Source organism: Manis pentadactyla, chromosome 9 (genome assembly GCF_030020395.1).
Source record: "Manis pentadactyla isolate mManPen7 chromosome 9, mManPen7.hap1, whole genome shotgun sequence".
Lineage (NCBI taxonomy): Eukaryota > Metazoa > Chordata > Mammalia > Pholidota > Manidae > Manis > Manis pentadactyla.
Genome location: NC_080027.1, coordinates 121,918,336 through 121,935,840, shown reverse-complemented (window position 1 = coordinate 121,935,840; position 17,505 = coordinate 121,918,336). Strand labels below are relative to the sequence as shown.

Sequence of the window (17,505 nt, the reverse complement as noted above, 5' to 3'; positions counted from 1 at the left end):
TTCTACAGCCACATCACACATAGATTCAGAGATGAGCCAAGCTAGAAGGGACCTTTGCTCATATCTAGAGACCACTTCTCTATTTTATAGAGGAAGAACACAAGTCACCTGATGGGAAAGGGATTTGTATAAGCTCATGCAGCATGTCTGAGCTAGAGGAAGAGCTGGGACTTGAACCCAGGCCTCTGGACTCCTCCTTCAGTGCTCTTTCCACTCCTCTAGGCTGTGTGCATATTTGTGGTATCAAATATTTGTGTGTTTACATAGAGAGAAAGTGACTACTAATCTCCTCCATCTGCATAATCTTTCTGCAAGAAGGAGCAGATAGATCTCCCGCTGCAAGAGACAGGAGGTGTTATCTGTTGCTTCACCCTGCTCTACTCAACTGAGCTAGATTATTATCTTCTGAGCAGCGTGCCTCACCCTGTTGGAAATGATGACACGTCTGTGACTGACCTCCAGTGACAGGAAGCTTCCGTGTGGGCCTGGGGGGTGGGAAGAGAGCAGTTTCCACCAGGACCTTGCTGAAATACAGGCTGGGATCAGACCTTGCTCATGGGCCTGGGGGTAAGTATTGTCGGTAGGTACGATTTTAATCTAGCTTGAGGAGCATGCATCTGGTTACGAACATATATATGTAGAAGTTTTGAAGGGGATTCTCCACTTATGGGTTAGAATTCCAGGGTGTGGAGTTCAATTGATATTGGCTCAGAGCAACCCTAAGTTTTGGCTGTTGGCACTTTACGGACATTAGTCTTTTGTTTCTGAGACCTGAGATCTGTCTACAGAGCAGCAGCAGCCATCAGGGCTCCAGCGAGAAGGTGCGTAGACTTTGCATCCAGACTTGATCCAAAGAACACGGCTAAACATTTGTAAACCTCAGTTTCCTCATCTGTAAAATGGGTATAAAACCACTAGCTTACATTGCTGCTTTGAGGATTACAGACAGTACATTTAGTGCCCACTACAGTGCTCCGTCAATAGTAGCCTCTAATTAACTATTCTTTTTAAGTCAGCTAGAACCAAATCTGAGAGTATCTCCCTGCAGGAGTTTTTTCCTTAAGATTTGTTCTGAGTTGCAGAGGGGTGGTATGTGCAAAGGGCAGAGGACCATGCTGGCAGTTTAAAAACGTTATGAATGGGAGTCAGAAAATGCATGCTGTCAGGGAGAAAAGCCATGCAAACATCGGGGCAAGGAAAAGCCGGCAGCAACAACAGCAAATAACAGTTGTTCTTATGTAGGGCTCACTACGTGCCAGGAACTGTTCTAAGAGCTTTCCATAAATTAATTCATTTAATTCTCACAACAACCCTGAAAATATAGGTACTATTAATATAGCTTCTTGTTACCATTGAGGAAACTGAGGCACAAAGGTGTTAAGTGACCTGACTGAAGCCAAATGGTGCAAAAAAGCTCTTTGGGGAACTTTAGCACAGAAGAGTGTTCTTAAAGCAGGCCTCTCTCCATCATCTCTGCAGCCTGGGAGCTCAGAAGGTGTGGTGCCCAGCAGTGCAGACTATGCTCGAGGAAGACTTGGTGATTGGCCAACTCTGTTTCTCGTTCTGTGCGTTGACCTTGTTGTATGAGCTTTGGCAGCTCTACTCAATACAACACCTTGAGCAGGATTGGCAGCATATTGGCGGAGCCCAGTGCAAATGAAAATCTGGGGTTCCCTGTTAAAAATGAAGAATTTAAAGTTGGCGACAGCAGAGCACTAAATCAGTCAGGGGGCCTTTCTGAGCATAAGGCTCTACTATGCTGCACAGGCGGCATGCCCATAAAGCTGGCCTGGCCTTGAGACCCGGCAAAGAGGCAGGAACACTGGAAGTTTCCATGATCTCACCTACCATTTTGGCAAATTCTGTGAGGGAGACACTGGACTTGAGGCCTAACAGAGGAGGAAACTGAGATGCAGGGATATTCAGAGGGTCCCCCAAGTTTAAAGAGAATTTCTTACATGAAAATTGATTTAATTTCAAGGTGCACAGAATGTTACAAAGTGCTTTCCCCACCACGTTCTCTATGACCATTGTCCCAGGAATTATAGGGTGAAAATATGGACAGGACAGTGTCCCAGCCACCAGAGCACCCGCAAATGACATAGTCCATAGTCAGTGTTAATTTCTGTGAAATCCAGTGGAGCAATCTATGAAGCAGAGAATATTTGCACACTTAAAATCCACCTGGAGCTTGTGGGAACTAGCAAAATGGATCTATGAACACCACCTATATTGCTTTAAATTCTTGGTACATTTGTTGATTTAGTCTCAGAACTAAGTTGCATTCAGGTTGCATTCATCTCAAGTAATGGCTTGTAATGCCCGCAAATTACCAAGTTGCATTCAACTCCAGTATTTCCTTGCAAAAATTATTTCTTTAAAATTGCTAATTAGGAAATTGGGGTAACTTGTTTTCCTCCTAAAAAATTGGCTGCGCCTGCCCCTATATGTCATAAGGGATGTGACTACTCTGGTTGAAACTCAAAGTCGCTATTTCTGGTTGATTTGAGCTTTATCCTTTTTGTCCATTTTAGATACCTGGGATTTTAGAGCAACAAAATGTCAGAACTAGATCTAGTTAGTCCATCTCCCTCAGTTTATAGACAGGGAAACTGAGGCTCAGAAAGAGGAAGTGATGTGCCCGAGGAGGCTTAATTTGTGAAGGTGCCAAGCTAGAACGTGATCCAGCATCTCATTTCATATTCCAGATGCGTCCCAACCACCCGGCGTGAGGCCTCTGCCGTGGTGACTGGCACCGAAGGTGACCAGGCGATATCTCTGATACCCAGGACAAAGGTACACCCTCGTTCTCTGTCATCCCCTTCCCTGGGGGGCTTGCCAGACCCACTCCTCCTTTCTCCTGGCTGGATATTTTGACCTCTGTTCCCTGGTATGTGGACATGTGACGGTCATAGGAGCAGGGACTATTTAGGACTGAGAGCTTCCCATGACCATATGGCTTTGTACTTTGGGTTGTTTATACGCCCCACCTGAAAACCATGAGTGAGCCCTGTTTTCTTACCTGGACCTGTGGAAATGGGTGCATTTACATAGCCAATGTGGGTTGAATCCTCTGTTCTGGTCTGAGGATCAGTCCCTGCTGAGTGCCTATAGAAGCCAGGCACTGGACTGACCTTAAATACTATGTGGGGTATGGTGAAGGCTCTGGTCCCAAACAGCCTGGATTTGAATTCTGTCCCCTCTACAGGGGATTAAAGCCTGTTTTTCTCATATGTAAAATGAGGACAGCAATAGTATGTACCTCATAAAGCTGTAATTTGTCAGATTAAGCAGCATAATTTCTACAAAATGTTTTACATGGCGGTGGTGCATAGTAAGCACACAGTGCGTATGAATTAAAAAACAACAGGTGTCGTCCACATTTTTCAGATGAAACACGGAGGCCTGAAGAGAGAAAGCAGCTCATAGCTAGGAAGGCCAGAGCAGAAATTCCAAATCCAATCTACCTGGCCACTAAGTCCCTGTTTCTCACCATTTTGTTTATGTGTGTTCAAGTATGGGAATCTCTTTTCCATCGGGAATATTACATAATTGATACCATTCCTAACAATTCATTATGCCTCATTGTGCCATCTCTACTGCTTTTTCTTCTTCACTTATTAATGTCTTGATTTTCCAAGTACAATGTGAGCTCTTGAAAGCTTAGATGATATTCTTTTCTTCTTCATGTCCATTGAAGTATTTCACACAGGACCATGTACCCAGACCACTCAATAAATATTTCATTGATTGAAATCCAGACATTTAGCTGATTATCTCAACATTCTAGTAACATGGTGCAATGTACTTCAGACGTAAATAAGTTTTTATGTAGATAAATTTGGTATCATGCTAATTTAAGCCACTCAGAACTTCTGGGCTTGTTTCAATGCCTTTAAAATATGTTTTTCCCTGGATTGGAAAAAAGATACCTGTTAATTGCTGGAAACTTGAACAATCACACATAGTATAAAAGATTAAATAAATCTTCATCCACAATCCCAATACCCAGTTTTGTTAGCATTTAGGTATATTTTCTTCCATTTCTCTTTTTGGAACAAATACATTTAAGCAAAATTCCCAGTTTAACTTCCATAGTTTATATTCATGAATAAATCCATATTTGATATGCAAAATTGTTGGCAATGAACTATTCTGGATTTGGTGAACTGAATCAGGTGAATGGTGAATGGACTGGGGGTGGTTATTAATAAAGTAATATGATAGACAAAAATGTTTAATGACCCCTCTTTCCCGGATTAATTCTTCCTAAACATTCAAATGTTGGTATGATATTCTATTCTATATCTTCACCCTAATTTATTTAATTTTTGTTTTTCAATTAGATTGTTTCCCATTTTTCACTTTTATAATCAACAGTGGTTAGAGCTACTTTGCAATAATAGTTTTGCTCCCATTCTGGACTGCTTATGAATCATCTCTTCTGTGCCTTTTCCCATTTATGTTTTGGAGGTGCTAGGGTTTTTGTTAGTAATCTTTGTCAAAGAAAAAGATATAAAATCTTTTAAAATTATGTATCACACATACATACACATTCTAGTTTTTTTTCTGTTTGCCTTTAAATTTATTTTATTTAAATGTACACAGTTTTAATATTTTAGACCCAAATCTATCTGGGTTTTTTTTGTATTGCTTTGTGATTTCTTCCATTGCATATAAGCTGACAGTTTTCTCTCTTCTGGGGATTTAGTAAATATTACTGAATACGTGAATATCCAATCCTATTTCCTTCTACTTTCAATTGCTCAGTTTAGAAATATTTACCTTCTAATCCCTTTGGAATTTACTTTGTTTTATCAAGTCAAGATGTAAGTTATTTCCTTTTTGCTATAAGTTGCTAGTTCATTATACTGTGTGGGACATGTCTGAAATAACCCTTTCCTTCCTCTTGCTTCATGAAGCATTTTTTTATATATTTATTGCACAGACTGGCTTATTTTTTCAAATCTACACTACTCTTAAAAAGTGGTATGTCAGCTTGCAATAACATGGATGGATCTAGAGGGTATTATGCTCAGTGAAATAAGCCAGGCGGAGAAAGACAAGTACCAAATGATCTCACTCATATGTGGAGTATAAGAACAAAGGAAAACTGAAGGGACAAAACAGCAGCAGAATCACAGAACCCAAGAATGGACTAACAGTTACCAAAGGGAAAGGGACTGGGGAGGACGGGTGGGAAGGAAGGGATAAGGGTGGGGAAAAAGAAAGGGGGCCTTACGATTAGCATGTATAGTGTAGGGGGGGCACAGGGAGGGCTGTGCAACACAGAGAAGACAAGTAGTGATTCTATAGCATCTTACTATGTTGAAGGACAGTGACTGTGAACTTGGTGACAAGTAGTGATTTTACAGCATCTTACTATGTTGATGGACAGTGACTGTGAACGGGTATGTGGGGGGGACTCGGTGAAGGGGGGAGCCTAGTAAACATAATGTCCTTCATGTACTTGTAATGTATACCAAATATAATGATACCAAAATAAAATTTAAAAATATACCAAATATAATGATACCAAAATAAAATTAAAAAAAAAAAGTGGTACGTCAGGAACCCACTCTCCCAGTTCCTTTCAAACATGTTTCGGCTCTTGACTGTTATTTTTGCCCCCAGATAAATTTTAGATTGACTTTGATTTATGAAAAATTCAAATTCGAGGTTTGATTGGATTATACTGAACCACTAAGTTAATTTCAAAGTGATATTTTTTAGTTTTCTAGCTTCCCAATCTGAAACATCCTATGTCTTTCTAGTAGTTTAAGTCTTTTAGATTTCTGGGTAAATTTTTATTTTTTTCTTCAAAATAACTTTCTGAAAATTGTTCTCAGGACTTCCTGAGCCTGTTATTTCACTAGTTTTTCTATGCACCCTTTTGGGATTTCTAGGTATGATATCACATCTTTGCAAATAAAATGAATTTGACTTCTCCTTGCCCAAACTATACTTTCATTTCTCTCATGTATCAATGAACAGCTCAGGCTCCAGCACCAGCCTGCCTATGGACAAAGTCCCATGAACTCTTCTCATCATCTTGAGCAAATGACTCAGCTTCTCTATGTCTTAGTTTTGTCCTCTATAAAATGGAAATGATAATAGTACCTACTTCCTAGGGTGGTTGTGAGAATCAAATAAGTTATATATGTAAAGGCTTTGTAAAACACGCTCAATAAATATTCAACAACTTATTATTACTATAGGTTGGAGGAACTTCTAACTTCCAGAAATTAGAATTTCCAACACTCATTTCTTAAAATGGTTACAGCAGACATCCTTGTTCTCAAATAACTGCTAAAATATTTTACCATTTGGTAAGATGTTGATCACTGGTATGGAAGGGTTATTCTTTATTGTAGTAAGAAACAATCCTAGTATTCTTATTTTATTAAAAAATTTAATAAAGATATTCTTATTTTATTAAAAAATAAGAATGGGTATTTGATTTCATCAAAATGGTTTTTTTTTCCATTTTACTGAGATCATCATTTCTAAACTTCGATCAATCAATGCCGTATTTATATTATATAAAGGCACTCTTTTGTAATGATTGAAAGTTTAGGCTTTCGAGTCAAATAGGCTTGAATTTGAAACTTGTCTCTTCCAGTGGGGAGACCAGAGCAAAAAAATCGTTAGTGTCCTTGTCTAGGAAATGGCAGTAATGTCTATTCTTATAGATGAGAGGGTAAAAGAGCATGGTAAATATTCAATACTAATTTTCATTATTGTAATAATTAATTGCTTCTGGATATCCCTGGAGTAAGTTCTTGAGATTATCACGTATTTACCTCTGTCCTTGTGAGATGAGCTCAGAGAGTTTTCCATTTTTTTCTGTGCCCTGAATCTGCTCACATAGTGTAAAAATTACACGCTCCTTAGAGGTTTCAAATAACTCATTTGTAAAACCATTTAGACAGATTCTAAGTAGATAATTTTGATACTACTTTTAATTTCTAAATAATGATAGCTATCATTTATTGGATGCTTATCATGTAACAGAAGCTGTATTAACTATACCATACATCATTTCATTTCATCGTCAGAAGTGAGATCATTTCTATTTGTCTTGTCTAATCCTGAGAATTAGTTATTATTGTTCTGATCTTACAGATAAGAAAACTGAGGTTTTGCGAGGCTAAATAACTAGATCAGGTTCATGTAGAGAATGAACTGGGATGCGACCCGAGCTGTCTTGACTCCAACTTCTCTGCCTTTGGCGGCTGGATACCACGTGCTTCCCGAACTTCTTGCTGGTTATTTTGCTTTGGTTTTAGTCTGTTTCAGTTTTCTGTGTCTTACGGAATCAATTGTACTAATTTATATTTTTCCGGGAAAACATTAATTTTACTGAGATTTCATTTAAAAAATCTTAGTAGTCTCACTATTTTTGATCTGTTTTTGTGGTTATATTTATCATTTGTTTGGTTTATTTATGCTTTCTCCTTTCCTTGATTAGTCAAAACCACATATTTAATCAGGGGAGAAAAGTCTAGAAATGTTGAGGCAAGATGATATTGTAAAATGGAAACAAAGATTTCTGTTTTCTTTTAAAATAGTCTATGTTTATCCAACGTTGCCTTCCTCTCTCCTTCCATACTCCAGTCTTTAAAGAACAGAATGTTTAGGGCTGCAGAGAGCCTCAGGGGTACTTTCACACGCCAAGGCCCTGAATTCTCCAGGGCCTGAAAGGGCTCCTACCTGCCCTGGGACGCACAGTTAGCAAGCGTGGACCTGGACAAGGGGCCAGGCCCTCGTCCCTCTGTCTTCTTCTCTTGTCCTCTATACCACACAGCTGTGCTATAGCTCAAATTATCAATTTTAAAAACAATAAATAAATGAACATTGCAAAAAAAATCCTTTTCAGAGCTTTTTAAAAAACCTTAAAGCTAGTTAATTTTAAGAGGTTGATTAAGTCAGCTTAACAATATTAACTGCTCTAATTCCTGTGATTTTCATGTTGATCATCTATAGCACCCTTGTTTTAAATCACTCTTTCTAGAGTAAATCTCTCCAAAGAAAGCATGGCACCGGGCAGGAAAAGGTGCATCTTTATTATTTCACCTTTGTTGTTATGCTGCATTTACTACAAAAGCCACGAGAGCTCCTTTGTCAGAGAAGGCGGAGCACTAAGATGGCATCCAGCCTTAACAGGAGGTCTCAGGATTTCCACCCAGGTCTGAACTCAACAGAAGAAATGCTCTATGCGCTCTGCTCGTGTGGTTTTGAGGCACCTGTCTTTATCACGGGTCTGGGTGTCAGAACTCAGCAGCGTGAAAGAGGGCAGGACAGTCCGGATCTTCATGATGGAACCAGGCCTACCAAAGTCTCACGTGGCCCCGGTGTTCTGCCACGACAAAATTACCTTAACGTGTTAATTTCCCGGCTGTTTGGTATGTGTGTATGCAAACGAGTGGATATTTCTGCCAAATATCTGACCAGCAATTTGCGATTAGACCCAAGAAACAACCTGCTCATTGCGGTTAGGGGGCCACTAGCCACTTGGGTAATGACATCTGTCATAATTTTCATACCTCATCCTGTCCCAGATCTTATCTTCAAACTGTACTCAAAATGAATGCCTGTTTCCTAAAATAGACCAACCCAATTTTAATAGCTCTGCTATAGTCACCATCTTGGTGAAGTGCTTTAGGGTTGAATAATACCGAACACAGACTTTCCTCACCGTACAGTGAGGTTGTGTCCCAATAACCCCGTCATAAATTGAAAATACCATAAATCGAAAATGTATTTACTGCACCTAACCTTCCACACACCACAGTTAAGCCTGGCCTACCTTAAATGTGCTCAGAACACTTACATTAGCCTGCAGTTGAGCAAAGTCATCTCACACAAACCCTATTTTATAATAAAACATTGACTGTCTCATGACAGTGGAACAGAATGCCCGTGTGGGGACAGAATGGTTGTAAGCCCATTGGGTGCCTACCCTTGAGATTGCCTGGCTGCCCAGGAGCTGTGGCCCCCTGCCCAGCATCATGACAGACCTGGACTGACTGCATGTTGCTGCCAATAAAGATCCAGATTCAAAATTTGAAGTATGGTTTCAGCTGAATGTGTATCACATTCACACTATTGTAAAACCAAAAAATGTTAAGTCGAACCATCATGGGGGACCGTAAGTCATTACTGAGTACTTCCCACAAGCCTGTTCTGGAATAAAGATCTTTTTAACTCATTGAGCCCACCCAAGAACGCTGTGAGGTGGGCCCTCTCATTCTCCCCACTTACAGGAACAGACACTGAGGCACTGAGAAAGCTCAATAATCCACATCTAGAAGGGAACAGAACTTGGACCCAGACTGAGGTCTGTCTGGCTTTTATACTGTAATCTGATACAGGTACTTGTATCAGTTGGCTAGTGAGATGCTCATGATAGAGTCAAATGATGAATTACTATAAAATTATTTTATGTGAAGAGCCAAATTAAGGTGATGGTTTTAAAATAATGCAACATTTACTGAACGCAGTGAATCTCAACTGGGGGCAAAAGCGACTGCGTCTGAGGGGAATTTGGAAATGCGAGGGGTAATTTTTAAATTTTGGTTGTTACACTGACCTGTTACTCTGTGGTTTTCCAGGAAGCTGAATGTCCAGCAGGCTGTGAAACAGTTCTAGACAACAAAGAAGTGTCTGGCTCCCAATGTCAGAGGGGATCAGTCAGGGACTGGAGAGTCCATGTCCCTTCTTCGGACACCCAAATCCAAATCTTCAAAGTACATCACCAGACAAAACCCTTTAGGCACCAAATTTAGCCTGTGGGTCCCCAGACTGGGACTTTTTAATAGAGCTTGCTCTGATCTGGAAACATGTTTATGATGTATTAAGTAAACAGGAAAAGCTGCTGATCAGTATCCCACCACGTTTAGAAACGATTGTATATGTGTACAATATGGGCACACACACATACATACAGAGTGTACATATATTTAGGAAAATAGACAATTTTATGGAATAAAATATGGGGTGATTTTGTGAAAAGCTTTGCTTATTTGCATTTTTAATTCTACTACAAATATCCTTTCATTTTTAATAAATAGAGGGAAGAATCTTCAAAATATAAAAACCTTGAGCATGGTTTCAGAACACAGCCCTAGTGTGGAAGAGGAAGAATAATTTCTGTGATTATTCTTGATATGATATGAGTAATCAATACTGAAGCACTAGAGCACCTTTCAAAACGGAACCTTTTTGATGTCCCAGACACACTGGCCTGTCTCCTAGCTGTTTTCCACAATTTTAATGTCTTTTGTGGTGCAATAAAGCTCTTCAGGTAAAGTCTGATCTTCTTGTGCAGGGGCCCCAGAAATCAGTCTTGGTACAGAAATTTGCTTGGGAAATCAGTGTCTGTCAAAACTTTAGGAGGACTTATGCAAAATAAACAAGAGCAGGGAATCTAAAATACATCTATGCACTTTTTTCAATCAGGTCACCCAATCCTCCAACATTGTTTTTCCTGAAAAATCCCCTTCTTGCTTCATCTTTCATCATTTTCATGTTTTATTTCCAGTGTCTTGGCTCTGAAATTTTATTTTTTGTGCACAAAGTCTCTTTTGACTGAACTTTCTTTCTGGAGGATATTGGATTTTCTATGCATTTGTCTACAGACTTAGGGAGAGGAATAATTTCCTGGGGTCCTGTCTTGCCTGCCATCAGGGTCAATGTCCCCTTCCTGCCTCCCTGTGACCCCTTTTTACCTACAGAAGAAACCCAGAAGCCCTGATGCTCACGAGGAGACCTTTGGGGTTTCTCTGCACTGCAGACGAAGCAGAGGGAGGGCTCTGACACAGCCAGAAGGGGGATTCTCCCTTTAGGACATCCCCACTTTTCATATCTCCAGCCCCGCCCATCTTACACGCTGAATCTGTACAAAACAAAGGACTCTTGTCTGGATCCTGAGTCCATCTTTATAAATCAAACTAAATAGAATTCCTTGGGAATGATTATATTAGGTGTGCTTTGCATATTTAAGCTGAAAAGCAAAAGGGAAGAGAGAATTAGTTTCCTTTAGGAGAAGTGTCTAGAATTAATTTTGTTGCAAAGAAGGAGCTTAAGGAATTAAGATGAATAAATGGAGTATGTATTGCTCCCAACTTTGACCTCGCAAAGAAAAGTCATTGCCCAGGACTAGCTTGTTGGAATGTGAAGGGCATGTGGGAGATGGTGGTATTTTCTTTCTGGAGAATTCCAGCTGGCCAACACCCCCAGCCCTGGAGAGGCCTTGGTAGGAACCCGCACCTCCCTGCCCACCGCTGCCTTCTCTCTCTCTCCTGACTCTTGGTCCACATTTTGGTGTTAGAAAGCCCTAGTGTGAGAAATATAAATAACATTTTCAGGACTTCCCATACTGGGGAAACCCTTACTGGGCAATCAGCTTTATGGCAGTGAAAGGCTTTTGAAGGTTCACAGTCTGCAGCTGGACAGCAGGTGTTTGTGTGGCCCCATCTCGGTGCTGAGTAAGTATCATTTCAAAGGCTTTGAAATGATCCTGTCTTTGTCTTACAGTAAACTCCATATTCAGCAATATGCTGGTGAAATTCATAAGCTGATTTTTAAAATAAGTGTATTCATGAGGGTGTAGCAGCATCTATAGTCTTGGTCCTAAAATCCAAAGCAGCCATGTAGGGTATGTGTACATGTGTGTGTGTATTTAAGATTTGGACTTCTTCAAAAAATCTCTCCCCGTGTGTTTGCTCAAGCAGGACCTCTTTGTGCTTCCAGCAGCAGGTTAAGGCTTTCCTGGAACCGAGACAAATGGCTGAGAGTGTAGGCTTGGCCTTAGAGCTCAAGGCCTGACCTGGCCGCTCGCCAGCTGTGTGACTTCAGACATGTCCCTCCGCGATCTGAGCCTCACTAGTTAGAACAGGAGGGCCATGATCTCTAGGTCAAAGCATCATGTGAATTGGGTTGAATGGCGGGTGTGCTAGGGCTCAGTGCTGTGGCTGGCACTGAATGAGTGCCCCCTGGCTGGAGGTACTCATACTATTAACTGCCTGTTTTGTAGAATTCAAAAACAGATCTGGTCAGAGGAAAGCCAGTGACATCCAAGAGGTTGGTTGTTTGCCTGAGGGAAATCGGGCGGACAGATCAGGAGTCCTGACTAGTTGCCTTGCCTCCTGCAGGTCCCCAGGACGGTCCTGCGGGTGGCGCTACGAGGAGACGAGGAGCCCTTGGTGGTTCCTCCCAGCTCTCTTCCTGCTGCCCCCAAAAGAGACTGAGCCCCACCCACGAGCCACCGCGGCCTGCAAACAGCTCACCATGCTGACAGAGTGAGTGGGGTTCTGGCCAGGCTGACTGGTGCAGCTGCCTTCCAAGCATGCACAGCACTGTCCCTGGCTCCCTATGCCTTCCTGTCCAGAGAGGCACAGGGCCTGCACTGAGACACACAGCAACACGAGGGGACTGCCTCTGACTGGGGGCAGGGCTGGCTTTGCAGCTATATTAGCATCTCTGCAACCTTCACTGCTGCCCCTTCTCCTTTCCCAACAGAGACATGAAGCTCTGGCACGGCTTAGCGATCGCTGTGGTGTCCCTCATCCTCCAGGCCTGCCTCCTCACAGTCATCAGCTACCTGCTCTGCAGGCACATGGGTAACCGGCTGGGTATTCTCTTCCCTCCTAGTCAGCTTCGGGCGCCATTCCCAAGCCTGCAGCTGGACCAGCCCCATTAGGCCCCTGAATATCACTTGAAAACATACTTGAGGATCTTCTGTCCAAATTGCCCCTCACCCTACCAACCTCTAAACAGTTAACCCCCACCCACCAACCTATTTCCGTGTGGGAATACCGGCCCAGAGTTCTGTCTAGAGACAAGACTCTGCAGTGTTCATCAGAGGGCTCATTTAACCCCGGCCTCACTACTGTTCCTCAGTACTGCGGAAGGACTGAATTGAAAGAAATGGCTTAGAATTGCCACAGAAGGGAGTATGGTCAGTCTAAGAGACTGGCTGAAATTCCTGAACTAACTTACAGAGGAAAATAGAGAAGCTCCTTTCTGGGATGGCATCATAACCAAGGGAAAATAATACCACTTTATCTCTGCTAAAACAGGGGGCTGGGCAGGATGGTGTTTTGAAGGTTTTTCTCGTAAAGGAAGTCTAGGCTTCTGTAGTCATTCATTCATTCACTCATTCATTCATCCACCCATCTGTCCATCCATTGATTCATTTGATACAACAGGGAACAAAACAAAAATCCCTGTCCTCATTAACTTACACTTCTGGGGACGGGTTGGGGAGTGTGCTCAGAGACAACGAACAAGGTGAACAAGTAAAACACGTGAGTTACATTATGGTAAGTGGCAGGCAGAAAACAAATGAAACAAGGCAAGGAGACAGGAATTGGATGGTAGCCAGCATCCCTGAGATGAGGCGGGTGAGGATGTGGCCCACCTGCAAAGGCCCTGAGGCAGGAGAGCTGGGCCCCTAAAGTGGGGGGAAGGGCTGGGTGGCCGGGGCCGAGGGTCGACAGGAGAGGAGCAGGAGTTAGAGCCTGGACTTTGCCTTTTACTCCAAGGGAGGCGAGGGTGTCCCAGGGTTTGGGGTGGAGCCATGCCGAGATTTGAAGGGAGCCCTCTGCACGTTTTGCCCTAATGTGAGTGGGGCTCAGGGATGCGCTGTGCCTGACCCAGAGAGCTTTGACTTTTCACTCTTGCCCTGTCCCCTCTAGCCAACAAGAGTGAGCAGATACTGAAAGAAGCCAGGCCCCAGGCCTCCAGGTCCAGCCCTGCTCAGGGCCCCGCCACTGCTGCCATGGAGATGAAGGAGACTCGGGCAGAGTCCTGCTACAGGCGTGAGTAGTGTGGGAGCTTGTCACACGGCTGCCCCTCTCTGTCTGAAGCCTGGGAGCCTCCCTGCGGGCCCACGCCGCTAGCCGCAGGACTCCCCCACCCCCAGCGAAGGCATCCCCAGCCTCCTTTCCCATTCTGTCCTTCATCCCATCACGTGGGGCACATCTCCTTGGCCTTGGGTGGGTCTGAGTTCTTTTCCAGGTTTGGTCGTGCGTGAGCTGCTGCACAGGGGTCCCGGGGCTCTCTCTGCTCCTGCCTGCCATACCGCGGCATCTTTTCTCTGCCAGCCACTTGGCAGCGGAGCCAGGCTTTCACCTGCCTCTGCCCACCGCTAGCCACGCGGTGTCTGAGTGTGTTAATAAACACAAGTCTTGGAGATGATTCAAATCCATATCCCCTTCCAGCAAGGGCCCCAGCAGGAACACCGCCCTCTCGTTCCCTCTCTCCGGGCTTGGGACGCTCACCAGGTCACTATTGGCGTAGGAAACGGCCACTTCCACAGCAAGACAGCTGCCCCGCAGACCAGAGACAGCACTTTTCTCACTGGTTTGTCTTTGGATTGAGATGAGTTCGCTCTGTCCTTTGATTCGGTCCTACCAGCTGGAGAAATCCCATTGTCAGGCTTCCTCAGCCCTGAGATAAGGCCCCGGTGCAGGTGGGGACCAGAAGATGCCACTCCCATGAGCTGTGTTTTAGGGGAATGGGAGAGGCGCTGGCCGCGTCATGACCCCCGACCCCAGAGTTTCCTTGGAGCCTGGCCAGAATCAGACTCTTTGATTGGCAGGGGCCTCAGAGATCATTGTCCAGCCCTCACATTTTACAGGGGACAAAAAGGGTGTAACCTGCCTAGAGTTGGTGACAGGCTTAGATTAGAAGCACAGCCTGTGACTTCTAAGGCCAGAGCTGTTGGCTTCGGGCCTCGCTGTCTCAGCACATCCCTGCTTACCCTGCCCAGTTGCAGCCAATCTTGTGGGTTTGTTACTAGTTTTAGATAGAGCTGGGCTCTTGTGCATGGCCCTGCCTAGTTTGGGACACTCTGTCTGCCCCCCTACCCCATCCTTTCTCTGTTGTATTCCTTCTTTCTTTTTGGGGGGCTCCATATCTCTCACCTCCACTGCTCTCTTCGTTGCCATCTGCCTCATTGTCCCTCCCATCGCCTCTATCCTCTCCTCCTACCCTCGGGCTTGTTTTAGAAGTACAGTTCGTTTTTTTCTCCCTAGATGACAGCGACACATCCTCAGATAACTCTGACAGCTCAGTCAGCTCTGGAAGCTCGTGCCCCACCCGCCAGGTAACAGATGCGCCGCGTGATCCCAGCCCTCCATCTGCCACCTGGGGTCCCTGCTGCAAAACCCTGAGAGCTCAGGCCACCCCAGCCACAGACAGGGAAGGAAGGAAGGAGGGGCTTCCTGAGTCTGCGCAGCATCCTTGGGAGAGGATGGTCCGGCTGTCACTCACAGGCCCACTTCAGCGGAGACCGTCCCAACAAAGTGGGTCTGAGTGGGTGGTGACAGTGGAAGTGCTCGTGGGAACCCTTCTTCTCCCTGTGTCCCTGTCACTAAGCCACAGTCATTCGGCACCCTACTCTCACTCGGACTGGTCTCGTCTTCCTCCTTACACCCATTCATGCCCTGAAGACAGGAGGAGCAAAGTCGTTTGCAATCTTCCTCACTGCCCTGGCCCTGCTTCTCAGACACAGCTTACGGGGCCCACTTTACCTCCCATCCAGGCCAGGGTGAGCCTCTCTGAGTGACAGTTTGCCCCTTGTGCCCTACCTCCTCCGAACAGGAATCTTGACCCACATTTCTCTGCTCTTTTCCCCTAAGGCCGCCAAGGATACAAATTACACAAAGGTGGTCTTTCCAGTCCCCAGAGGCCGAAAAAATGAGTCTGCCCTGGACTATGAGAATGTAAAGGAAGCCACAGATTACGTCAATGTCGACCCAAAATGCCACAAGCCCAATTCCTGGACTTCTGTGAAGTCTGCTGTCTCTGAGCCAGTGGAATACACTCAAGTAGCCTTGTGAGTTCTAGGTTTTTTTAATAGGGTGTAGTTTTCTATGACATCTTGTAATTTTTGTGTAGGGGAATTACCTTTTTTTTTTTCAAACAAGATATAGGAGAAAAAATAGGCTTGTATCTCAGAAAGACTCAGATCAGACTTAAGAAGAGCTTCTAGGCTAAGCATGAAAACCTTGCTGCACGTTGGTAGAGAAAGCGGTGAAGTGTTTCCATAGAATATTTTGACAAAGACTTTAATTAGCTGTAGTTGAGTTCTGCTTGGCAGTCTTAGGATAAATGGCTCTTCAAGCTCTTTAATCATCGGCACTAAACAACTTCCTTAAAAGTGTTAAACGAAATGGCAGCCACCAGTTCCTCTTTTCCTCTTGCTGGGCCCTGCACGCAGTCCCCTTCTCAGTGCTGTATCTTGCCGTGGAATCCTGCTCTGCCCTCAGGACTTTGAATAGTTCACATAGGATGCACACCGTCATTCAACCTTTGAGTCTGCTGTTTCTTATGGACGCAAGATGACAAAGTCCTGGTAAACTCCAACCAGCATCACGATCTGTTATTCCAAGGAAAATTTTCCCAGATTCAATCCAAAAAAATGTAATATCCATTCCTGATTTGTTGTTTGTTTTTTGTTTGCTTAACCAATTAGGAATAAAAGGACACTTTCTTAACTTGATGAAGAATAGCTTATTTCAGTCCAGCAGATCACATGCTACTTAACAGGAAGGACCCAATGCAGTCATATGAAATCATGAACAAAGTAAGAATGTCCACAAGCCTGCCGTTTTCTGTATTATCTAACATTGCTCTGGAAGTTCTAATCAGTGCAATAAAACAGTTAGCGAAAGTAAGGGCTATATCTGTTAGAAAAGAGGGTAAGATTTGCCATGGTTTGCAGATACCCTATTCCTAGAAAACCTCAGAGACTTAACTTTAAATGTTTTGAAATTGATAATGTGCAATTAGCAGTGACTTAATACATGATATACTTTTCCAATAGCTAATTAAAACATAAAATGAAAAAAAAAATTGGTCACAATAGCTAAACAAACACCCCCCAAAAATGGAAACCCTAAGAATACTCCCAGCCAAATTGAAACCCCAGATGAACAGCGCTCAGCCCTGAGAGCAACGGGCAGCTTTCATCTGTCTGGGTTCCTCTTCCTGCCGGGATGATCTAAGAAATGGTTCTGCTTTGGTTTTCTGGGGCTAGAAAACATTGTCAGTCTCTTGAGTCCCTCCACCATTTAGCTGCCATCACTGTTCCTCTCCTGCTATGACTTGAATATTTCTGCTCCCCTGAATTCATGTTACAATCTTAACCCCAAGATGATGGTTTTAGGAGGTGGGGCCTTTGGGAGGTGATTAGATCACCCTCCTGAATAGGATTACTACTCTTATAAACAAGACCCCACAGGGCTTGCTGGCCCCTTCCATCGTGTGAGTGTGCAGAGGGAACTCTAGCTCGAAGAGGGGCCCTCAGTGACCATGCTGGCACCCTGATTTGGGATGTCCAGCCTCCAAAGCTGTGTTGTTTGTAAGTCACCCAGGCTGTGGTATTTTGTTATGGCAGCTGGAATGGACTAAGACATCCTGGACAGCCTTTCTTAGAAGGGAAACAGATTCTATTCATTAGAGAGGCAGAATGAGGGATACACACAACACTACTGT

The 17,505-nt window shown here is 43.8% G+C and overlaps 1 protein-coding gene across 1 annotated transcript; it reads left to right on the top strand.

Moving 5' to 3' along the window:
- On the top strand, positions 1–16,502 carry RHEX (regulator of hemoglobinization and erythroid cell expansion). The gene is made up of 7 exons (XM_036909766.2): positions 1–567; positions 2,709–2,796; positions 12,156–12,302; positions 12,523–12,623; positions 13,701–13,823; positions 15,042–15,112; positions 15,648–16,502. Exons 3-7 carry the CDS (start codon positions 12,292–12,294, stop codon positions 15,846–15,848), a joined length of 507 nt encoding a protein of 168 aa, XP_036765661.2. The 5' UTR covers positions 1–567; positions 2,709–2,796; positions 12,156–12,291; the 3' UTR covers positions 15,849–16,502.
- Positions 16,503–17,505: the final 1,003 nt, after the last annotated feature.